Genomic DNA, 26,234 nt, shown 5'->3' on the forward strand with positions numbered 1-26,234 from the left:
GTTTTCAAAACAATTCCTCAAAGACATGTAAATATGTTTAGGGATAAACAACGTAGGCTAACAAAATGTAATGCTATTAAGTGCGCTACACACTAGGGCTCTCCCAACATGTAGTTGTTATACTTAAAAATACATTTTACTGCTTCAAAGTTTTACTTCTTCTTTACAACTTTGTCTTGTACTTTAGTGAAAAATTAAAAAATGTTTTTCAACTACTGGATGTTAATGACCCCAACTTGCTGTGTATTATAGCCATGAAATGGCTTTTCTTTCTCTCTCAATTCATTGCACACACACCTTGTCTTTTTTGTTTCCTTTTCCTGCTCTAGCAGGTTTTTGCTACTCAGTGCTCTGACAAAGATTCTCTCTCCATCCTCCCACTGTCTGTCTCAATCCTTCCCTTTCATTGTCTGTTTACCTCTCTCCACCGCCCTTGCAGCATCTCTCTTTCTCCTCCGGCAATGAGCTACTCTGTCTACTGTCTGCCCCCTCCCCTCTCACTCATCTTCTCAACTGGCAATAACTGCTTATCTTCTCTCTCCCTTCCTCTCCTCCCCCCTCCCCATATCTTGCAGGGTACATCTGATCCTCAGTGCGTTGTCTGGGACTATGGCAACCCGTAAGTTTTCTCTGAGCAATTCTAATACTTGGGTGTGAGTGTCTGCATTGCAGTAATGCAAGTGCTTTTTTTGTGTGTGTGTGTGTGTGTGTGTGTGTGTGTGTGTGTGTGTGTGTGTGTGTGTGTGTGTGTGTGTGTGTGTGCGTGTGCGTGTATGTCTGTGTGTGTGTGTGTGTTTATTAGTGAGCCGAAAACAGTCTGATGAAGTTCCCTGTGTCAATGTTAATTCAGTTATTCAATGAGAACGAACATGTTAGCCCCTGTGCTGCTAAGGATTCAAAACCAACACCAGGTTTGCTTTTGTTGCAGTTCTCTCTTTAATGTTTACTCTCACCATGTTGAAGGTTTTTTTGCACTTCTCTAATCCACCGTAGACATTTGTTTCAACTTTGAATAATCCAGTTTTATTCTACCATTTTTTGTCTATGTAGGCCACTGGCTCTTTGACATTGCTTGCTTTGTGTAATGGACTACATAATGTAAACCAGTGCAATTGATCATGCAACTTTGACCATTAACCCACATAATGATTGGTTATTTGGTCAATGCCAAACTCAAACTTGTTCAGAACCATTAAACCAGGGGCTGGTTTTAGGTCATGGTGTCATTGCACTTTCACTATCATGTACCACTTTTAATGGCCCATATCTTCCACCTATTTCAGTATAGCTGAACAAATACCAACCTGTATCCTAGAAAATATAATTTTATACCATTCATGCCTGAAAAAAAAACATGCTGTAACTGTTTTCTGATATTTAAAAAAAAAATTCTAATTGAGCGAGTGTGGCAACCTTATACTGCCCAGAATGCATGCGTCGGACATCAGGTTGAGTGGCTTACTGTATAAAGCTCAGGACATGTTTAGGTTCAAGACACGAAAACACTTGGTATCAGTGAGGAAAAGATTGTGGTTTGGTTAAATATTGAAAGACTTAAAGTATCTTCTCAAATGCCTCAAGTCAGCATTGCTTTTTCCTTAGACCACAATCTTGCCATAAACTACGTTGAGAGTTGTTTTTTATATTAAAATGAAAAAGAAATATGCTTGACAGTTGATTCTTATCCTGAGAAACAGCAGATGGTGAAATAATCTCAATCCCAATCATTGTTTTCGTGCTTGCTCTGGTGCTCTCAGCCACATCCCATGGTCCGTCTAATTCTGAGCAGTCTTAGGACTTAATGGCCAATGTGTGCTTTTTACGGTTGAGTTTATCTCTTCCACAGTTCCATGACAAAGAGGTAATGAAGACCCCGCGATACAATTAAAAGCTCCAAAAAGCTTTTAGGAGCCTGATTTGACAGATGATGCTTCGACAGAGCAAATGCTTTTAATAAGAATTGAATTTGTCAAGGGCCCATCACAGTATGTCTCTTCCTGCTATGATAAGATGACAGATGACAGCAGAGTTATGGTTGGCTCAACTTGCCCTTGAAGATCCCGTTCGTTGATCCAGTTCTTGAAGAGCACCCTCGAGTAACCACAGCACATGGTGTGGAAGTGCAGGTTGACGGGGAGAGGATAAGACATTATAAGTTATCAAACTACCCTTCTCCATCAAGGTAGGAGGAAGACAAAGCTCGGCAAAGTCAATTAACTAGCCGGAAGATTACAGCTGCAATCAAATTAAATTGGCAGACATTATGAGGGCAGAGAGCCAAGCGGAATATAAAGTGGCAAAGTATGGGCATTGTCTATCAACCACACACCCTCAAACTGGGAGGATTGTGGAAAGCATCCAAATGTGTTTGCCAGGGATTAGGTAACATGTTTACAGACAAACACAGATGGGAGACACTTGCAATCATACAAACACAGTGAAAATAACATATGTCAAATACAGAAAAAAAACCACATTAGATTAAACATGTGATCTGAAATATTTCATAGCAAGCGAAGACCAACAACACCATTGCTCCAATTGTAATCACTAGAGTTGTCTGAAGATTCCCTTCTCTTATTATCATTGTTTCCTAAATTAGGAAGGTGAGCTTCAAGAAATTAGTTCATTACAAAATCTGATGGTCACCTGGAGAACTTTTAGACGTGCACACAAACACAATCATAGAGAGCAAATACACAAAGTTTGACACCTGCACATGGACCAAAAGAACATGTGTATATACACTGAGTGCACCGTGATGGTATTTCAGTCCTCCTCCTTTAGCTCGTCAGTAGATGTTGACCGCGGTCGGCTGGGAGTTTGCAGCTGATCTGGGCAGAGAACATGTTGTGCAAAGCAGCCGTCTGTTTGCTGGAGGACATCACCTCTCTAAACCTGGCTGTCTCTCCGACTGAGCCACAGGCTTTGAGGCAGACAAGAGGAGGGGAATGCGTAGACAGGGATGCAAACACGCCAGCAACTGAAACCCGACAGCAGAAGAAAAGCAGTTCAGCTCAAAGATAAAAAAAAGAAGAAAAAAAAAAAGTGCTCTATGTCCTGTATATGAAGACAATAGTTGGTGTGCACAGATGCATCCACATTCAAAAAAGTAGATCACATACAAAATGTGTATCTTTTCTCCTTAATTGTTATAATGCACACACGAGTAATGTAGACCCGCATGGAGATTAAGGATCGCACAGAGGCTTACATCTCTAAAGCCTATCATCATCCTCATCCCAATTGTCTGCGCGCCTGCTTTTTCAGCAGTGGTGGTCTCTTTACAAATCTGCGCGCAATTTCAGTGGTAGCTCTCTCTCCCATTTGTGCTCTCTCTCTCACTCTCAGCTGGCTAAGTTGGCCAACAGTTTGTGGCACTCACAGTTCATCTCACTATTTATGTGAGAGTGTTTATTTATTTATTTTGCCCCTAACAGGCCCGTATGTCGGCACCATCTGCCCACCAAAATCGCTGCGCTTGCCATCCCTCCCCGTCTTCCCCCATGTGTCTGTCTCCTCAACCTACTCTCAACCCGTTTTCGTTTGCCGTGCTCGCTCGAATAGATAGCGTTATGTTTTATCTCTCATAAAAGTTTCACGGGGTTCGGAACTTGGAGGTTGGGTTAGTGGAGGGAAAGGAGGCTTTTAATAGTTAAAAAATGTACAAATTGTCTGATTTTATTTGGAGGTATACAGGGGCACTGAAATGAAACAGAGAATGAAAAAAGGGGGTTGAAAGGTCACTTTTGACAGGATTGAATCTTAACTTGGTTTTTCCCTTTTCCTCCTGTATTTCACTGTCTCTCTCCCTCTTCCATGGGAAATAATGATGAATGGTTGCTGACCTTGCCGATGGCATCACTGTGCATTGACCCCCACTATGCCGCAGTATGGGATTTCTGGCTGAATCTCCACTGACGTACGCACACACACACACGCACACACACACACACACACACACACACACACACACACACACTCAAACACTGCACTGTGGAGCACTTATCTTATTTCTGCTACATTAGAGATTACTGTGGCTCCCTCAGATTGTACATGTGCCACTACCAGATATACTATTCTGATTCTACACCGTAGTGGCTGCTGCTTTTTCAGTCAAAATGAACTACCTCTTTCCTGGCTTCTAAAATATACATCGTACTACTCAATCATGTATATATATATCAGCAATGCATCTCCCATTCATTTTTTAGATACATGTAGTAGCAACATACTGTCATGTGAATGACAAAGCTGAAATTGGCCCTACTATTCATCATAGGCAGGCGACTGAGCAATCTCATTTTAAAGCGTGCCTACATATATGACCCGGCAGTTAGAGACAAATGGGACATACACTTTAGATGGATGGATGACAGTAAGCTTGTGAAGGGCTAAGGGGTCACTTAATCCTATTTCTAATCCCCAGTGGTCTTCGGCTTGATCAGGGATCAGTGGTTAAAAACCCAGGCACCCCACCTTACCCCTCGCCGCAAAAGAGTAATAATGGCCTGGTGTGCAGTGGAAGTGGCCCTAACATCCTCAATCTGACACGGTAGATTGAGGCTTGCTCTGGGCTCAGACAGATCTGGCAACGTTATCAGCATTGGCACAGACAGGTCTCAACTTTAAATGTAATAAGAAGACAAAGTCATATTCCGCACGCGTCCAAGGAACAAGCTGGACGAAAACCTGGCCAAAGTGTAATCACATTTATTTTACAGAAAGGCATAGTGGCAGGTACTGACCTTAGCTAACATGACACTTTCTTTTTCACTCTCTTATTTGGCAATGTTCAGGCCCTTCATAAGCCATCTGTTACTCGCCAGTCAAACAAACAGGTAAATCAATGAAGTACCGGATAATTACTTGTCCCTCTTGGATGCCTAACTCTTCACTGCCAAAGTCTGTTCCTCCTTTTAAGATGTCGAGAGTCGATTTGGTATTTCAAATGAATAATAGTGTCTGACTAACAATGGACAATGTTATGCATTTTTATTCATTGTTAAACCTGGCACCTACATTATGTATTATGCTAGTACCAGCTAACGCTGCAGTTCCTCTCCTGAGCCTGTATATAGTCTGTGATATGTAACATTGGTGCAGTTTTCCATCAATAGGTAATGCATCTAAAGTAAAACAGAATGATGGTTGTATTTATATCAATACTATATTACCAGCAGTGATTTTTCACCTAAAAAATCTAGTGCCATACCATACTCAGTATACATTTACGATCTAGTTTATAGTATAAATAAAGTGCAGCGCAGTGGCGTTTGTCTAAATGTGTGTTAGTGTGACAGACCTTGCCTGAGTTGTAGTTTGACCTTTCACTTGCCCAGTGGACTTCAGCCCACTGCAACCTTGAGCAAGATGAAAATGCGTAGAAAATGGATGGATGCATTGTAATACTAGAATGAAAATATTGCAGCGCAGACAGGGTTTTCCCTGAGGAGACGGCAAGAAGTTCAGACTCAAAATAGCCCTTCACATGTTTACATGATCATAAATCTGTAATCAATATTTCACAGCATGTAGCAGTTCCCAATCCAAGAACATTTTCCAAATGATCTGCCTTACTCATCTTTCTTTCAGTGTTTTTGGTTCAAGGCATCTTATTAATTTGTTCTGAGCGAGAGTGTTGCTAAAATGTACATTTTGATATTTTTTGTTTTTTGTGACGCTAGGAAAAAAAAAAGGTTAACTAATGTTTTCATCTTCCCATCTTAAATGCCTTTTATTAATGAACCAATTTTCCCCTTTTCTTCGCCTTCGCCCAGCATCATAGACAAACACACAGAAACACACATATACACGCTAACACGCAACAGCATTGCCACCGGGAGGAGGGGGTGGTGGGCTGACGGGGCTTGCTCCACTTTTCCATCTGACGGAGCAGAAGGGATCAAGACTGTGTCAAACAGCGAGTCAACACAGCAAGAGGGAGTCGGCCAGTAGGGCTTATGTGGGCTCTGCCTCCGTTGGGCGTTACAGACGCAGACAGGCTCATTTCCCCAGCAATCACAACAGTCCTTTTGCGTGTTAGCATGGAAGGTTCGATTTTTAGTGCATGACAGTCGGCTTTAGGGTACTTTTGATGACTCCAAGTAGCTGCTAAGCATTGAGATCAGTTCTAAGTAGTAGGCTACATACAAGTCTGAACTTTAGCTATGATTTCTTTCCGCTACTGGACTTCATGGATAAACGTGGGCTCCTTCAGCACTTCAGGCAAGTTCTACTTTTTAGTTTGGTTGACGAGGTAATGTAGAGCTGGTTACAACTAATTCTTTTTTCTGTGCTGTATTCTTATTGGTTGCATCATCATGTGACCAGTCGGGGTAAAATGGAGCATTACATCTTAACGTATGGCCAGGGTTAGCCTTTATAACAGCTGCTGTTTCACCTGGGCACAGTAGAAGTCTTAGAGCGTGATGAAGTGATTAGTATTCAACATTTAGATTACAGTTTGTGAAGAAGAAGAGTTGTTTTCTGCCGGCCGTTGGAATACATTTAATCTTCAGTGTTAAAGCCACTAGGTAAGTAACATCTACATCCTCTTTAAAATCTGTTATGGTTCAAGGTTCACTGGAAATGCCCTCAGTATCATTCATGCAACCTAAATCCAAGCGCAGTGTTTGCCTTATGCTTATCTTGTTGACTTGCACATTATCCTCTTTACTCTTGTGCTGTGGGAAGTAGGCTGAGAGGGCAGTGTGTTAGTGCTTTATGTCCCTTTGGCCTTAAGCATCCAAGATGTTTCCAAATAAAAAACAAAATCCTCTACATTTTTGGTGCAATTTAACATTTGAAAACCTGAAAAAAACATTAGAATTTCAGCATTAGAATTAACAATTTCCTCAGGAGACACTTTCTTCAGAGCCGGGGTGGCATGTCCATGTTTACACAGAATGCTGGCAGTCAGAAAAGCAGGTCATTTATGACTATAGCCGAAACCTGTATCTGTGCTTTTCCTTTTTGCTCACTAGCTTGCACACCAAGGAGAAAGATAATCCCAGGAAAGAAGCTTATAAATTAGCTCATGGCCATGGCAGAGAGCATGCTGGGGCAGTGCAGGTCAATTACAAAGCATCCCACTCACACGGAAATAAGGGGAAAGGGGCGGGAAGGAGGATTTTGTATGACAACCTCACATGACATGAGCCAAGAAAAGATGGGATGGAACAAGCAAGGATAGTACATATGTCTATATTAAAGATATATTCAAATGTGCATTTAAAAGTAAATGAACTTGAAATGAAAAGATATGACCCAGAGGAATGATGGTGTTATAAATGTATTTGTATCATCCTGTAGAAACCGTTTTGAGTTTTCATATATCTGGCCTTGTGATGTCTTTCTACTTCATTGTTTTTCTTCATGTTTCATATTTATCAAGCAACCATAGTGACGCATCTACCAGAAGGCTATTTTCACAATTTTTTTTCTTCCACAGCAATATACACTCCATATACACAGAATCAGATCAAAAAAGGAATAACAAATAACATTCAACCAACCACATTTAGAGACATAGGCTGTACAGTTTTACTTTAAACATTCCAGAGAACTTCACATAATCTCACAGCATGCTCTTGTGGTTATAAGGCCTGTCTTTACATCAGACAGTGGAGGAGAGGAAAAGCTTAGGTCTTACAGAACTAATATCTGGGTCAAATAGAATTATGCACACACACACTGAAAATGCAGACGTACACACATCCACTCCACGCAGATACTGTGGAGTGGATGTGTGCTGGTCAGTCCTACATAGTAGGTAGTATTGATGGTTGAGTAGGTGCAGACAATTTGTGGTGCATGAAGAATTCAGTGCTTTTCAGCTGTATTGAGGGGGAAAGGCTAATATGCACTGCACTGGTGAAGGTTGGACAAACTCCTACTGTTCCAGTTCTTTAAATCTATGAAAGAAAAAAATTGACATGATCAGACTCCTGCAATATGTCTACAACTTTTTTGGTAAGACATATTGGAGGAGTCTGATCATGTCAATTTTTTGGTGGTAAGATGGTCTGACTTCAAACTTATCTGAGGCACACTCAACAATAACAAGAAAACATTTTGGATCTTACACATAAATGTCTAAACTTATTAAGAATTGTTACTATTTATCTATATATCTGTCTGTCTGTCTGTCTGTCTATCTATGTTAAAAGTGAAGTTTATTTTGTACACAGGTCACTCTTGAAAGAGATCACGAGCTGAATGAGATGGCCAGTTCAAATCAGAGTTAATCAAAAAAAAAAATGCTTTATATACCCGGTTGTTGGAAAATTTGTCTTCTCACAGTGATTAATCCAAGACATTCACATTTTCAATTGAAATTAGGATAGAGATAAAATAAAAAAATCTACCAAAACATTTTATGGAGCTGGTTTACCTTATTACACATGTAAAGCTGTTGTGCTTGGGGGAAAAAAAGATTAAGATATGACAGTTCCTTGATCAGATTAAAACCAAGGATGTTGCCTTTAATGTGGTTTAAGACAACAGCTGTGCTGACGGCCCAGCCCATGGCCCGTGTGACCCAGTGTTCCCCAGTGTTCTACAGTACAGGCAGAGAAAGACGGCATTATTAAAAATTCACAACTGAAGACATTTCAGCACTAAGATTTTATTGTGAATTTGTTTTCATCTCCTTGACTCTACAGTGAGAACATTATGGCAATAATTGAAGCACCTGTAGAAGGCAAAGTTTTTCGCACCATGAGTTGAAGGAAAAACAGATGCAGTCAATGCCAAGTTCACGCAACACGATTTTTCACAACACGATGTGCTGTGTTGTGTTCGGGAGTCTTGCAGTTGTTATAAGTTCATACCACACCACTGACTGGCAATAGGCCGTCACACACTGCATGATCTTTCACCAGGAGAGACCCCAGACCGCTGCATTCCTGCATTGTGATTGGCTGTCAGTGATTTGTCGAGATTAGGGCAGGTAGAAATCTAGTCGGAGGTTGCGACGTGCAATGTAGAAATTGCGTAGAAATTGCCGACTGACGATCGAACGCTGATTTGGCTCCCATCTGGGGCTTCTGAGTTCCAAAATTTGTGAAAAATTAAGCTAAATTGCGTAGAGTGAACTAAGCAAATTCTACATTTTTAGTTTGGTTTACGAGGTAATGTATAGCTGGTTACAACTAATAACTGGTTACAATAACTAATTCTTATTGGTTGCATCATCATGATACCAGTCGGGGTAAAATGGAGCATTACATCTTACCGTATTGCCAGGGTTAGCCTTTTGAACGGCTGCTGTTTCACCTGGACAAAGTCTTAGAGCGTGATGACGTGATTAGAAGGAATAAATAGAGCTCAGCGATCGTGAATTTGATTAAATCACACCTGTGGTTTTATTGCTATGACATGAAAACACCTGCGCGGGGGCTTCATTGGTGATTTATAACCCAGATTATCGCAAATTACAGTATGATGTTGAAGCATTTGTTATTTCTAATTTCATCTTATGTTCACATTTCCATTTATGCTTTATTTGTGTACATGTTTTGAAAGAATGACACACAATAGTACATCACCAGCCAAACTGCATTTAGCAACTGTCATCCATGACAACAAGCGTGCATTAGGTACAATTGGTTGTCAGCACAATTCAGGTTGTATTTTTGGCCTGTGTTTCACTGATGCTGATGTGCAGTGGCAAGATTTAACACATTGGTATCTGTGCATCTGTGTCCTCTTGAGGCCACGAATCTCCATGATCCTTAAAATCCCTCTCTACTACAAGCCTGAGTGCTTCTGTCTGTGATTCATAAGCTCTCTGTTTGCAATGTGTAAAAGCAACTGTTACTCTGTATTAAAATAATTCTACTCTATCTTAACAGAAGGGAAAAGCACATTAAAATATTGGTTATATGCTGTACCTCACAAAACCATGCAATGCATATTGAATTAAACCTGTTCAGACTATATTCAATTATTTTTTCCATCTCTCTGCATTTATTGCAGAGATGGAAAAAAAATGTAATATTCATTTTGTTTGTCTGTGATTGTGATCACTAGTGACACAAAGGCAAATATGTTGCACATATTTGATGGAACATTTTGCCACAAAATTAAAATGGACCAAAGTATATTTTTTGTTGACAGTCATCTAATGAATCAGTATTGACAGCATTTGCCAGCAGTTAATATTAGCTGATAATGTTAATCTTTATAACTTCAATGACAGCTAATATACCTGTACCTTTGCCTTACTGACATGTCAGCTTGCAAAACATTGCTCTGTGTGCCAGGCAGATATGACTTCCATCATATACATCCATATAGCTGAAATCCCCGCATCGCAAGTTTTAAGAATTCAGAGCATGGTTAACCTTTGTGTTTCTTAACAAGGGGGAATTGGCTTTCATAGCACTGCCCTTTCATTCAAGAGTTGGTGCCAATTTCTTCTTGGTAGACATAAAAGGTCAACTCACCTTTTTGTTCCGGAAGTATTTTTCCTATTTTTCTTAACAGCAGCCAAATCATTCAACTTGCAATTAGGGAGCAAAATGGACAGCATTGTACCATGGCCCTGCAGTGGTCATTGGAATTATATAATAATAATAATATTTTTTTTTTAGCACTGTTGGTTTCATAAGTAGCCCAGCATAGATTATGGCGTTAGTTTAGTTTCAAAACTCGCGAGAGAGCAGATCAACACTGCGAGCGTAAAACACACTCGTGAGGGAGCATTTTTACTCTGTACGTGCGCAGAACGTAATCCGCGAGCTTAAAACCATACTCCTTTGCATCTGCTGAACACATTCACTCGACTTCGGAACACGCATGCTCGACAAGTTGAGTTTTGAGATTTTGGAGGCGGGATCAGTGACTGATGCTCCCCTCCGTTGATCGGTCACTTTTCTCCAGTCCCCAGTCTATTACCGATCTCCTCACCTCCCTGGCAGGATCATCAAAGATGTGTCGGAGTTGGAGAAAAGAGGTGCATTGATTCATCTACTTCTCTAATGCCCAAACACATGTAAAAAAAAAAAGAGCATAAACAACATGTGTCATAGGCTTATCATGTGGACAGCTTACGGTTTATATGATCCGCGAAGTAAAGAAGATAGTTATTTTCTTATTTTAAAAGTGTGGTTTGTGCGAGTTTTGAAACTAAACTAACGCCATAATAGATTCTTAGCTTCGCTAACAGTGTGTCTTAAGGATTGGCACTTACAGTCAGACAGTCGGTCTGGTGAACATTATTTTTCTAATTCAGTGAAGTATTTCAATGTCTGCAAGATGAATTGGCACAACATTGTGTACAGACGTTCATGGTTTGCAGATGATACATGCTCGTGACTTTTGGTGACCATCTCACGTATCCTCTAGTATCACTATGTTGTTGACATCTGCTTCCATGTTCATCTTCAGCTGTACTTTGTGTTTGGCGTAATGAGAAAAAAATATCTATGCAGCAAAGATGATGAACATGGTAACATGGTAAAAATTACAAGTTTGCATGCGAATGATAGCATGTAGCTCAAAGCAACACAGCATTGCTTTGAGCTACATGCTAGGTAGAGCCTCACAGTTCAAGAGAATCCTAGTCATGATGAGTACATAGACTTAATGAAGGGTTTTGACTCAGGTATATCACAGTAAAAAGTATAAACTCCATGTACACTGAGGGATAACGACCTGTCAAAAAGAAGACACCTCTAACATCCATTAAATAAAACTTTATTCCTTGTCTAAGTAAAGTCCAAACAACAGATGAGTTGATTATTGCAATGCTAGCTGGATGACGCTATGTTGCACATAATGCCTGGTTGATATCTTTGCAGCATACATTTGGGATCCTAAGCCCATAAACCAGCTATACTGATATGTGCACCTGTTCATACATCTGGTACCTGTTTACCAAGATAGGAGGAGTCGGCAGCAACTGCAGGCTCATTCAAATGCTCTTACAAAGGAAAAACAAAAACCAAGTCATTTTAATCCTGCTCCACAAGCTAAGTGCAACTGACAATGTAATACTTCTGAGCCCACTGCATGTGTAATACACAGTGCCTACGTGTAGCTTTAGTGGTTGATTCCAAATTGTAGCTGAAATAAAATTGAACAAAACTAAAATGGCTTTTTGCTGAAAGGCAGCATTACCAGCAATTAAATCCAGATGAGCTAGTCGACGGAAATTTTCGCAGCCAAAACAACGAGGTTACAGACAATGTGTGTTTGTGCGTGACTGCTGCTGTTATCTTCAGCAACCCCCTATTGTGAGCAGTCAGTTTCTCATTACACCGACTTCCTCTTTTTGCTGCCCGACTGCCATAAAATACTTGATGTATGTGTGTGGCTTTGCTGAATGTCATTAAACCGTCAGTGTTAGTAAATGAAAGGCAAGCATGCTATTTTTTTGCATAAATCAGTACATAACACTTCACACTATCTCCCCAAGCAATGCATGTATAGTAACTGTACATGTATATGCTTTACATGAGTGAACAAAGACGTTTGTAAATATTTCATGTCTCCTGGGAGTTCACATACAAAACTCAGGTTTTATATACATGTATAGATGTGACGAGATTAATCATCTTAAGCACTGTGGAATCCACATGAACAGGGATGGATATCCTCATGAAAAGCAATTTCATGGCATTCATGAAATTTTGTCAGGTACAAAGTCACGGAGCACGCAACAGTGGCTAGCAAGCGCGACACAGACGGACCAAGAGACATGCTGCCCTCAGACAAGCTAAAGACAGATGCCCTATACAAGCAGCACATCAACCTAGCTCATCGGTTATCTGCCGACATTAAACTGAAAGAAGAGCGAACAAGGTTTTCCTGTTTGCTGCACACCCGTGAAAATGACAGAATCGATCGATGCTGTGGCTGGTAGTTAACCTAGCTTCCAGAGTCAATAGCCTACTGCTGCCACAAGGAGCAGTTAATTACATGTTGAACACAAACATTCCACATCAGATCCTTTATGAGACAGAACGGCTGTTCTGAGATACAAGCTTGCGCTTGTATTTCAGTTGTTTTATTATTATTGTGCGAAAATGGCCACAAAAATGTATGACACGGAGCAGAATTTCTTGGTGATGAACAGAAAAAAAAACCAGATACCTGTTGGGTATCCCTTTATTACAGATCAGATCAATAGGGCTAGTTATTTCCCCTTAAAATAAATGTATTTCTTTAATTATTTTGAGACAATGCACAGAGGAAGGTTGTCTTTGAAGTTATTTTTTGAAATGTTAAACTAGATGTCTGTTATTTCTCCAAAGGCAGGCTAAATTTCTAAATCGTAAGAGGCAATAAATGCCACAAGCAACAAGCCAGCTTATCAGTTCTCATAAAGTGCAATTGTCACCACAGCTTTCCTTTGGGACGTAAACAGTGCTCAGCTATACAGTATTGCCAGGCAAATCCCACATGTTTTTTTTTATAGTAGCCCACTGAATGATCTGAAGGTTGCAAATCCTTAAACAGACATTTTCCCTCCTTCCACTGTTGACGGTACTTATGGCTATTAGCTGGATAGGGGGTAATTAAGTTCTCGATTAAGGCATTAGCACTGGGAAAAACTGTGTAAACTGCGCTGTTTGCAATATGATTATATCTCATCTCATTCTGCACTACAAATCTTTATGGACGAATGAACACGATTGACAAAATTTACAAGCTTGTTTATTCAAAACTCACACTTGCAATATGCTGAGTCTTTGAAATGTAGTCATTGTCATTCCCCCATATAAATAAAATGTGTCATTGCCAAACTCAGTGTCACAGGACGTTTCCTTTATTACCCTAAAAGAAAATATTTTTCTCATGAGAGAGGAGTTCATGTACGGAATCGCTAGACAATGCTGTTATCCAGCAATATTGTGCGATAACCACGTCCAGTTTTTCCGTTGAAACTGAAGGTTTCAAACCCAAATTGCGAGTGGTTTGCTGTTGTGCAACCTGGACAGTTTGACAAGCTGTCATTTTGCCCCACAAGTCCCTCAACCTTTAATTCGACACATTTGTCGGGTGAGCTCTATTCAGAGTTGCTAAACTGTATTTTTTTTACAGGCTACAGATACATCTTGAAATGACAATATTAGTGAGTTTTGGTGGAAATACCCCTCATACTTCTACTACAATTTCATGCTGCTTAAGATTTAGATTTAGAGTACACACTTTTTTTCTTTTTTTAAGTCTTCTCTCTTTTTAAAGAAAACCCTAAAGCCTGAGAATTCTGGTGCATATGTTCCACTATTTTACTATAAAACTACATAATCATGACAAAATGGGTGATATTCAACTTGAATAAAAGGATTATAAGTGAGTATTATACTTCAAGACTTGATAAGTTACCAAACAATCCACAAGTGTCATCAGCTTCTTAATCAAGTAGTGCTCAAATGTGATTGATTAATGAACGGTAGTATGTGACATCACTTTTTTCCTGACTGAGTTGCACTCACCTCAAACTAGAGAATGGAGCACAGAGATAATAGAACATAATAAGAGACCTCTCTCATGCCTTCATACGATGCATGTTGTGATTCTGCGCTATACAATTGAATTGAATTGAATTGAAATATCAAAAGCTGTTGTAACTTTTGCAGATAATTGTGTGTTCGTGTTCGATCTCATTACTAATGGCGAGAAGTCGACTGACAAATATGTTTCAGGGTCTTAAAGTCCCACTGCCTCTTTGCCCGTTAGTAATGGCCTTCTTCCCCCCATCAGCACATGTCTGCAACTACTGCTACTTATGTCTCCTATAATGTTTTGACCTGTCTCTGGTGAACAGAATACTGTATACCCGGGGTTGAACATAAGGCTATTGTGCAGTGTGAGCTACCATGGTAATTAGTTCAGATGGAATCGTATTGATTGACCCCTACAATCAACCTTCTATTGAAAGCACATAATGGGAACTGAAGGGGGTCAAGATAAAGGGAAGACAAAAAAGATGTGTAATAAAGTGTTCTTGGTTTTATTGTGTGAGATCCTGGACACTCTTTCCAATGTTTTTTTTCTTGTGTAGAGATGTGTAATAAACTGTTCTCGGTTTTATTGTCTGAGATTCTGGACACTCTTTCCAATGTTGTATGTCAAAGCAATTGACCGTTTTGTGCTGAATAACCTCACCCACCATTTAAGCTGCACTTTTTTTGTGACCTGAAAGCTGATACAACCAGTTTCTTTTTTCCTCAAGGCCTCAATAGTCTCAGGGTATTCTGCACAGAAACAAAAGTGAGGAGAGGAAAGGAGAAAATAAAAGAACAAAGTTGAAAAATAAAGTGTTTAGGGTGCTAAACACGGAGAAGACTCAAGAACAAATAAGGGTGACATGGTCATCTAAACGAGCCTGTCAGTGTGTGTGACTGCTGACCACTGCATGTCGAATCTACAGAAGTGAATGGGGGAACTTGGCGAACTTGTCCTGTGAGACTTTCTTTTTGAGCTGGAACTTCCTATAGGTGTGCTTAGTCAAGTGAGTTTTTTTTGTGTGTATTTGTCTCACAGTCACTGTTTGTGTCCCCTGTGACCCCCCCCCCCCCCCCTTCACTCCACCTCCAGGGAACCTGGCGCAGAAAACTGGGGCATAGAAGGCTGCCAAACGCTCGCGTCATCCACTGTCCACACCAAATGCCTGTGCAGCAGGATATCCACCTACGCCGTGTTAGCGCAGCAAGCTAAAGACCCGGTGAGTCACAGTGAATGCATGACCCAATGTACTCTGTGGGATTTTGGGGGGGGCTAAGAAGGCAACTACTACTAGGGGCCAGGTTAGTGAGCTAATGAGTTACTGTAGTATGAATATAGCTGCTGTTGCCTGTCAGTTGGTCTTTGCTGTAAATGGCAACAGGCTGTTAAGTCTGTCATTTATTGTCTTCATAGAGAAGTTTGCTTGTATGACTGGCGTCTTATCACATCAAGCATCTTTTCTTTGAGGGAAATGGGTGCAGCCTGAACACAGCTGTCAGTGTTCAACTTTGTCAGGCTGTGAGATGCAGCTTTGATCACAGTGTCATTCACTCGTCTAATTAAATGTTGATTGGCACTCGTTCTCCAGGTTGTGGAACTTTTTTGCGATGAAACTTAATAAAGGTCAGGTTGCGTGGCGAGTTATTTCCATAGGATTGCAGAGAGAGGAGGTATCCAGAGAAAGAAAGAGATTTTTACTGTGTATGTGTGTGATTTTTGCCTGCAGCACACGCCCTGTGCCTCTATTTATAGTTCATGTGCCTTACATTGTGTGTTTGATGTGATTAAAGAAGACTTTTAAGCAATTTGGGGGTAGTGTCTGCTATGATACATTGACAGGATATAATTTGTTTGCACTTATGGACATCCAAAGACCTGACAGCTCTCAGTTCACCTTCCTCTCCCTCTTCATCCAACAGCCCCAAATGCGTTTATTGTAGCATAACATCCCACATTGTCACACCATTTATTTCATACTCCCCTGCTATCCACACCTAACGCAATTTATTATTTATACCCACTTTCTTGCACCATTTTTTCTTCTTAGCTATATTTTTCCACTGAAGCGTATTCTTATCAGTTTTCAGGTCACAAAATGTTCCCTTTAGCTTTGGCTGTTAATTTGTCTCCATGCTTACTTGCGCCTAATACCCACAAGGACAGTGATTACATCAAATAATCAGCGAGTGTAAGGCGATGGGAGTTTGGCTAAATTTGTTTTTACACATTAAAATCTATGGGAGGTTTTTCTTTCCTAGCGTAATGGTTAGTTTAGGAAATTAAATCAGTAAAGCAAATCCCCAAGCACTGGAGGATAACTCCAGGTGTCACAGAGATGGGAAGTGATTGTGAGGAATGGAGGATGTTAGGGAGGAAATGTTCAACCAAACAGAAAAGGCAGCCGGGTCTTAGCTGGAAAGGAGAGCTAAAACAGAAAGGGGGCAGAGGGAGGGAGGCAGAGAGATGGAAAGGAGATGTCTGCACTTAGTAATAATGCATCACAACCAGTGTCGCTGAGATAAAAAGCTGTATAATTATGTGGACGTCTATTCTTGAATAACCTTTTCACTGTACAACATTGCTTCCTTATAGCGCTAAGCAGTTCCGTAAATGTAGCATGTGCTGTTTCATAAGTCACGTTAAAAAAACAACTACATGTGATACATGTGTCACTGTGCATTGTTCGGGTTTGCATGTTCTCTTTATCTTTGACTTAATTTGCTCTGTGATCTATGTGTTCACTCATGCTCCAGAGATGGTTTACCAAGTCGAGTGGACAGCAGTCGAAACTGATAGCTGTTAGTGTTATTGAGATGTAAATTGTAAGTATAGTTGTTCTAGAAGTAGTTTTCCCCATTTTAAATTACTTTTTTAACTAGTTCACATAAAGCGGCTACTATTCATATTCTTATAAAAAACGACAATTGCAAAACAGTGTGGTAGTGTCAATGTGGGTCCAAAGTGATGGACCCACATACAATTATCACCTGAATCTGGAGCTCCCTCCAGCTTACTGAGCATGATAGTGATTTTTCATTCTTGTGCCATCTCAATTTTGCTGACCAAAGCAGGCCTGTATACTACCTGTTCACCACCAGACAGCAGACAGCCACGGATAGTGCCCTAGCTGGTGAACATTTAGCAATTCAAGATCCAGATCCAGAATCACTAGAGATACAAATCAGAGCTAAAAGAAAATGATTATTGGACTCACTCATCATGACTCCAGTTGTGCGGCTGTACAGTTGTACACCAAAAAAGAGGCACTGAATTTTTATCCCTGCCCTTCTATATGCTCAGAAATGGGTCAAATAATATCGAATAATATCTGACAACATCCGGCAATCATCTGGCGTGAAGGAAATTTCTGTATGATACTATGGGAGCTTATATTTCATTCCCTTTTCCTTTTCCCCTGAATATTTCTGTCATTCTTTTTATAAAGTGTAAATAGGGTTCAAACATGATGACGGCCCCCAGGTGAGTAACTGTAATTATCCATTATTTTGTCCCTCAGAGCTTGAATTACTTCACAGGGGTCTGGGACCTATTACACAACTCAGAGAAGTATGAATTCCCATTATATGGAGAGAAAAAAAACGATGAATGTGACCTTTAAGCTGAACAGGTCATTCCAGGCGCTATTTCTGGTTTCAGTGACTCCTCATCCAGCCGAACAATATTGACTTTTTCCTTTCCACACAGCAAGCGGTCGTCCACTTTGAGCGAAAGAGGGAAAATACATTGACATTGGTGACATCGGTGAAGAGTATGTTAGTCATTAGTGATTCATCATTCCGGTCCTGGTACCACCATTAGACGCAGTGCTAAGGACCGGGAGGTATGGGTCAGTGTTTTTGTGTCAATGGCCCTCAGTCAGAAGCTGTTGTGGCCAGTGCCTAGTGCAATTTGTTGCTTTAGGGTGCTCCAGAGTTAGCTTTTTATTCCAGCGAAATTGGATTTTATAAGAGAGGAGGGAGAGACAGATTGAATTTTGCAACACATTGGGAAAAAAAAACAGCCACATCCAGACATGCAAATACAGACAACCATAGGTATGGTTGTTTGCACTTACAAACAAACACACATACCAGCTTGTATGCCCACACTTAAACACACACGCACACACACGCACATATGCTGTGTCCAGGCTGTGTGGCTGCTGGAGTAGAGCTGAGTATCAGCAGCCCAGCTCTGACAGCTTATCCTGGGCCATGGCGCTAGGGACAAGGGAGGTTGAGGATTAACCTCCATGTTTAATAGAAAAGGAGGAGAGGGACGGGTGGTGGGGGTTGGAGCGGGGATTTAGGAGCAGTGCTGCCATTACAGGCCGTTTTTACAGTGGAGTGAGGGATAGTCAGTTAATCCTGTTTACTTTCTATAGCCTCTGAGATTTCTGTCTCTCTCTCTCTTTCTGTGTGTGTGTGTGTCCACAGAGAGATACCTTCACTATCAGACACAAGACAGAGGTTCTTACTGTAGAGAAACAGCGGAGAGAGAGAAAGTAGTTTATTGAGTGAGGTCAGAAAGCCGTACAATAATAAGCCAAGCCACTTAATTCCCAAAATGACTACAGTGGATAATGAATACAAACCCTACGGATACGTCTGGACTCATTGCTCCCACCATGCTCACAGGGATCATGGGATTTGGAGTAGAAGGAGGTGTTGGCTTTATAAACACCAGTTTAGTATCTTGTGCCTCCAGTTAATCAAGTCAGTTTATACCCCTTTGCATCATTTTTTCAGCACGTAAAACCGCTGTAGTTGTGTTAAATTAATTGCAGTGCCCCTCTCTAACTTGTTTGCAAAGCCACAGTGGGAACCATAGCTTGTGCTTGCCTAAGCAGGTAACCAGAGATGCAAGTGAAAAGATTGGTGGTTCAAACAGCACCTGAGACCTTGATCCAGTCATAAGCCTAGAGGAGTGCTCACATTGGCTAAGAGATGAAAAATACAACAGCACACATGGAAAAGAGAGGGTGCCTTTTCTGTTTCCATAAATTATTTAGAAACCAATTACTGTATCAAAGCAATTTTCTCAAAAGAACAACATGTGAAGTGATTATCCGCTCCCCCTGTGAATGATTCTCACAGCCTCCATTACCTGCCACATTGACAGCCTTTGTCTACTTAAGATGAATCACAATGCGTTATTCTGCTATCATTAGTGCTCACCAGCAACGGATCAGAATTTAAAAAATATCATGGCTATTACTTAGACTTTTATTGCCTGAAGTTCTCCATTGAACCCTGAAGGGATGATGGGCATGAATGAGGCGCCACAAGATGGCAGTTCATATTTTAATTAATCACATCTAAACTGGAGATATCACTTTGAAAGAAAACAAAACCTTCCCTATGAAGAACACAAGGTTACAGTATCCAGATATCGTGTACTTGTCGACAGTAATTAAAAGATGAGGGTTGCTAAAATGCACGGAACCCTGCAAGACAAATCTGCATTGAAATCTTTGAATCCCTGGTCACATTAATTGAAGGTTAGTCGGTGAGAACAGAAATGATGAGTCAACAACTGAACTACTTTAGATGTGTTTCCTTAGTGAAGAATTTAAGATGATTTAGCATGGATACGGCAAGGACAGGTTTACTGGCCACTGGCTGATTGGGTCTCACACACACACACACACAAAGTTCAAGAATAACAATTTGAGTGAGAAATCAAGAACAGCTTTGGCATTGATTTGTGTAATGTAAAATATATATTATTATTATATTTTTGCCCAAAACATGGGGGTAAGATGCCCCTTGGGTCCACTTATAAGTTAATTGTGTTAATATTTGTGTGAAACAACAAGGACCTGTACAGTGGATATGTCACTAGACTAAGATTGTTTAAAAAGTAGCCCTGAATGAAAGACTTATCCCTGTGCTACTGACTTTAATGTAGGTGATATTTGAGATTTGGTCTCAACAAGCAGAACAAACCTCAATAGTATGTATGAAAAAAAATAAGGATAAGGCCAGCACCAGATTTGATGACTTTACAGTTTAAGTCACTGTGTCAGCCTTTTAGGTTGACACACACTGACAGGAGACTTATGGCTTGTCTTGAGGCCACTGGAGTGAGAGTCTGTCAAGCTGAATGCTCGAGGGTCTGCTGAATTGATTCAGTTAAAGCATATCACAGGTTCTGTTTACCTAGTGCTGTGGCAGCTTAACAGGCGGCTGAATAGCAGGAACACTAGATTAGCAATATGTAGTGTTACATCTCTGAGGTGGCACCGCCTGCTTTTGTGTATACCAGTGTATCTGTATGCCTGCATGCGTGTGGGGACAAAAAGGTGCATACAACTGCCAAAGGTGAATGCCATCTTTTCAAGAATTATGTAGCATTTCCATGGGGCTAAGCCTTTTCTCAGCCTACATGGGACTATGAGACACACCACAAAAAAACTGCATACTGCATAGAGACTGATATATCAGAAAAGTTACAGTATTAACCACTTCCTCACAAGAGGTTATTGTGGCTGTGCAAGTTATGACTGTTCCGTCATAAGAGAAATCACACAGTGAACACTTTCAGTCGTCCAAAGGCGTTCTCGACGGCCATCCTGGCTGAGCTTAAGGTGTGGGTGAAGTGGGCTTGTTCTTGTGAAAGTTGAATATGCTGTGTGAATCCTTTCATCAACCATTGCTTCAGTGGGTAGGCAGCATCTCCAATGATGTGGACAGGAATCTCCACCCCATCCAGCATCTTTCTATAAGGGAAAAACATCAAAAACACAGACAGTTAGGTAACAGTTTACAGTTTGAAGAGCATCCACCTTGTCCAATACAGTCAACAGAAAATATGCATTTACCTCTCTGGGGAAAAGGTAGCCATTTTGGCGCTCCTCTGCTGTAATGAAAAGGTCTGAATTGGAAAGCACCCTGGCATCATGGGTACGTCCAGGCCAGCTACGTCTGTGAAACTAAACAGAAAATAATAGGTTAGACAAGTGACAAAAAAAGAAAAGAACCTAGTGTATGGTTCGACCGTTAATGGTCAATGTGCAAAACTGACCTATTTGTCAGAGCTAGGGGTCTATATTGTCAATTCTTCAAAATAAAACTGCCATCAGTTTTTTACCTGCAGATGTCTTTAAACATATGGTCTCACCTATATGTTTACGCATGGTCTGCCAGTAATATCAAAAGGATACATAGGCCTAATGTTTTACACACAGCACTGCTAAGACAGACTAGTTTTTTTCTCAGCAAGTTATGCTTACCAAAAATTGTGGTCCACCACCGCCTGGAGGACAATCAAATGCCACCCCTTCCTGTTGTAATAGTCGGCTTGGTTGTCCCTGGGAGCAATAATCGGTATGTGTCCCATCAATGGTGCCAGGACACTGTGGGTAACCACGCTCTCGAAATCCTTTGATGGTTTCGTCAAGGCGCAGTCCAGTCGGAAGGGAAATGAAACGTTGATATAACGTATCCACCAGTGCATGTGTAACCTGCCATACCAGCATGCACACAGTCGATAGTCCAACGCCAAACAAGAAAGAAATCGTGCGGTACTCTCCCGGGGTTGCTTACCACCACAAAACAATGGCGAGTCTCCGGCGGGGGTTATAGCTGGAGCAAGGAGTTCAACCAAATACTCAGTTTCCACTGATCATCGTCAAAATGTTCTATTGTTGACCAAAAACTGTGTGCTTGATCTCGGACCCACATACGACGAGGGGTCTGGGCCGCACTATCAACAATAGCTACCATGGAGGCAATGAAGGCTCTTCTTCTCCGCTGGTAGCTGGCTGCTTTCTGTTGTTTACTACACTCTTCTTCTTTGTTTTATGGTGCGCACTGCTCTTCACAAAAAAACTAAAGGGTGGTCTTTTTTCACTGTTTGTTGGCCGGCAAGCTCCACAAATAAACACATTTATGTGCACAAACATTGAAAAAATGATTTATGCATAATATGTCACCTTTCACATTTTGAGTTGGGTTCATCTAAAAGTCCCACATTAGCTCTGTTTTGCTCTCTAGCAATTCCTGAGAGAAAGTTGTGATTCTTCAGATTCTAAATGCTCCACTAGTTGCTTGCTGACTAATTATTAAACCAAAGTAATGAGCTGAAAGGTGTAATAAAATTTCCTTTCACAAAAACAGGGTAATTGAGTTGGTTGTTAATATAAACATGAGAATTTAATATGATACAAAATAGCTTTTACCAAGTTCTTTTAGTTTTTTCCAAACTTTATTTGATGACCCAATACATCTAGAAAACTAATGGAATTCCCATCAGCCTCAGCTGAGTAAAAGGGTGAATATTATGTAACATTATACCTTCTTTAATATCGGCATGAATCATTATTGTTGGCATGCTAGCATGCCAACAATGCTAGCATGCCAACAACAGCACAGCTGTGCCTGATTACAGCCTTGCAGAGGTACAAGCTTGGAAGTGAACTCCTTGTCTTATACCACAAGCATTATCTACCCCTAACCTTTACTTATACATTTCAGGCAAGTAGCTTTAACGAAAGACCTTTTTTTGTTTTTTGTGGATTTGAACTTGCTGGATGAATCCTTACATTTCCAAAATGTCCTCTCTCCAAGTGTTTAGCAAATCTTTGCAGGATGTCACATAGCATTTCCACATTATGCAATATTGGGCTATGAGACATAAAGCATAAACTAACAACAGGAGTAAAGTGGTGATGAATATGCAGACGGATGCACTATATTATATAGTCCTCAAGGAGCAAGCATAAGTGAAATTTCTCAGCACGGAAATGTTCATGTTTTCCCTGCAGTAGAAAAAATGGGGATGTAAGATTGATGGGAAAAGAAGTAGTAAGGCACAGATGGACATGGAGCAAAAGAAGAGACTTGAATGCTGATGGGTGAGTAAGAAGTAAGAGGTATAGGGAGAAAGCGGGGAAGAATGGGAAGGAGGTAGAAAAAGGAGAGGGAGGTGGGTGGTTGAAGGATAGGTAGGAGTGGAGGGAGGAGGAGTGTCAGTGAGAGGAGATAAGTAGGTTAAACTTCCTGAGCTGAAAATAGCTATCTTCTCCATCACATGGTAGCCAAGCTGCCCAGGGGAGCCTGGTCTTATACAGCACAGCCTCAGCACACTCTTTCTAATCTGGTCTCTCTTTCTCCCTCTCTGTTTTTCTCTTTTCTCACACAGTGGTGTCACACACACACACACACACACACACACACACACACACACACACACACACACACACACACACACACACACACACACACACTATTTATACCTGCAAGATTATATCACTATGTCTTTTTAGGACAGGGCATTTGTGCGACACCAAGGCTTCATGTGTTATGTTTGTGAGTGTGTGTGTGAGTGTTTTCCTTTCGTCCATATTCTCCTTTGTAGCATCCTTCCACATTAATTATGAAATTAGACACCTAATCTCATCAAGCCAATGTAATCTAACAAATCACTGTTTGACAAATATACACGATGGACACCTGAGGGACAATTTATGTTTGTATGTGGGTAAATCACAAGTCAGAGCATGGTTTATTCCATTACTTGTCTGGCAGAGGCCAATTCAAGACACAGTAAAGGAGACAGAGAAATGAAAAAGAAATTCAATAGGCTCATGTGTGAGAGAGAGTGTGTGATCTTATCATTCCTGATGCATCCTCCATGTTTGATTTGTCAAGACCTCAAAAAGAAATGACTGCATATCCTTTGACCTTCCACTCTACATTATATCAGAGACAAAGTCTCTGTTGTCTCTCACTCTCCTTCTAGGCCTTCCCTCGATGAAGATGCTTGTCAAATTGCTCTCTCTTTTTTGTGGGTTTCTCCTTTCTAATGAGTCAGTTTTGATCATGTTCACCTCCATTCTCCGCCCAGTGTGTTCGTATGTGCGCTGTATTGGTGTTCCAGCCTATTCCACTTTTCTCTAGAGAAATTGACTTCCTTTGATGGGCCACAGAAAAAAACACTAAAAGGGAGACTTTGACTATGTCTCGTTTTCTTTCTCCTTATCCATTTCTTCTGCCTCCTCCTACTCTTTCCTTTCTCTTACTTGTGCTTAACTCTTCCCACCCCGTCCCTCTTTGACTCTCTCTCCTACTCCTTTTCAGTTTGCATTCTTTATTCTCCTCTGAAGTCGTCTCTCTTGCTTTTTTCCTCTGCCTTCAGCTCATCTCACATAAAAACACGCCCCAATTCATGCAGCTTAAACACTGACTTTCAATTACTTGGCACATCTCCCTGGACGTGCCTTTGTGTGTGAGTATGTTCTTTATAGGCAGTAAAAGACACCTTGACGGTATGTGTGTGTGTGTGTGTGTGTGTGTGTGTGTGTGTGTGTGTGTGTGTGTGTGTGTGTGTGTGTGTGTGTGTGTGTGTGTGTAAATCTTTGAATGAAATGGAAGGCTAACCACCGAAGGAGGTAAATTGAGGTAAATTTTGTGATTGAGAACTTAAAAGCAGGCCAAGCATCAAGCCCATTTGGGGAGCGGTGGGGTGTTCGCTCTCCATTCAGCTGCATTTGTCTGCTCTTTATCCTTTCAAAGGCACCTCAGGAGAGATGCAAAGCACATGCAAGGTACACCTTGACCTGAATTTCTTGATTTTTTGCTGTGGTCTTGTGCTTTTACCTTTTATCATACAAAGGGTGTTAACAAGTACAACATGAATGAAGATTTTCATTTTTTCTGTTTCATACAGGTGCTCATGTTATTCTCAAATTTACTGATATCATTTATCCTTGGGCTCAATTTTAACACAGCAATTTAAACCCACAGACAATGATTACCTCAATAGCCTTTTAAGTAAAACATAACCCCACAACCCACCCCTACATCCATCCATACATCCAGAATGCCCATTGTGTGACTATGGAAAAAACATGCAAATCTCCGTACAACCTCTTTAGAGACATGGTGGCCTGCAGAAATGCCCTTTCAGCGTCAGCTTGCTGTTGCCTCACCTTATGACTTGTACACTGTCGCCAAAAGGAGCAACCGCAATGAAGGCTTGCAAGTTGGTCACATCCAAGTCTTTCCAAGTGTCCCCATACATGTGCCCTCCCTTTAAAAATCTCTAGTATATCCTAAAAAACCTCTAGTATATCTAAGTATATCCTTCTGGTCACATCACAGTTGTCAAGATAGGTGCACTGAGAAGTTGGACGCCCTGATAGCGAAATCAGAAATAAGACCAGTCGTTGGAGCAAGTTATGAAACCCACAAATCTCTGGGATTTGATGGCTTCCCAGTGGAGTACAATAAAACACACGTAGACATGGCACCTACTTTAACTGAGGTCAATTGCATGCAGGCATGAGGGCAGTGTTAACTAAAGTGTCCGCAAAGAGGCTTGAGAATATTTAACCAGATAGTATTCACGAAGACAGGGTAGGATTTGTGAAGGTAAGGTCATCACACAGTTGCTATTTCTTACATGAGTGAGCCAATAAGAAAGCATCCCAGTAGCAACCTTCTCCATTGATGCAAAGAAGGCATTGGACAGGGCAGAGGGCTGATTTTTAATACATGTCTTGGAAGCTTTTGGTTTTGGGTCAGGATTTATTAACTGGGTTAAAATGATCTATACAGAGCATCAGTCCTCATGAATATTGTTGTTGAAATAGTTAACTCGATTTGTGCAAAACTGCTCCAACACCGGTCTTTATTGGACAAACTCGACTCGTTTCCTGGATTTGATGCCAGAGATCATTCAATTCAATTCAATTTTATTTGTATAGCGCCATATCACAACATACATTGTTTCAAGGCACTTTACATAGTGAGGTCAATATTACAAGGTCA

The 26,234-nt window shown here is 40.8% G+C and overlaps 1 protein-coding gene across 11 annotated transcripts in view; it reads left to right on the forward strand.

Annotated features, from left to right (window-relative positions):
• adgrb2 (adhesion G protein-coupled receptor B2) overlaps window positions 1-26,234 on the forward strand; it is a 222,167-nt gene that overhangs the window by 146,869 nt on the left and 49,064 nt on the right. For all 11 annotated transcript variants that reach the window (XR_007030318.1, XM_047330051.1, XM_047330049.1 and 8 more), the window contains exons 15-16: window positions 576-619; window positions 15,553-15,679. Coding sequence is in view for 10 of the 11 variants with exons in the window: in XM_047330051.1 (XP_047186007.1) it covers window positions 576-619; window positions 15,553-15,679 (171 nt within the window). In the remaining variant the exon portion in view is untranslated. The remainder of the gene's footprint in view (window positions 1-575; window positions 620-15,552; window positions 15,680-26,234) is intronic.

Source organism: Scophthalmus maximus, chromosome 22 (assembly GCF_022379125.1).
Source record: "Scophthalmus maximus strain ysfricsl-2021 chromosome 22, ASM2237912v1, whole genome shotgun sequence".
NCBI lineage: Eukaryota > Metazoa > Chordata > Actinopteri > Pleuronectiformes > Scophthalmidae > Scophthalmus > Scophthalmus maximus.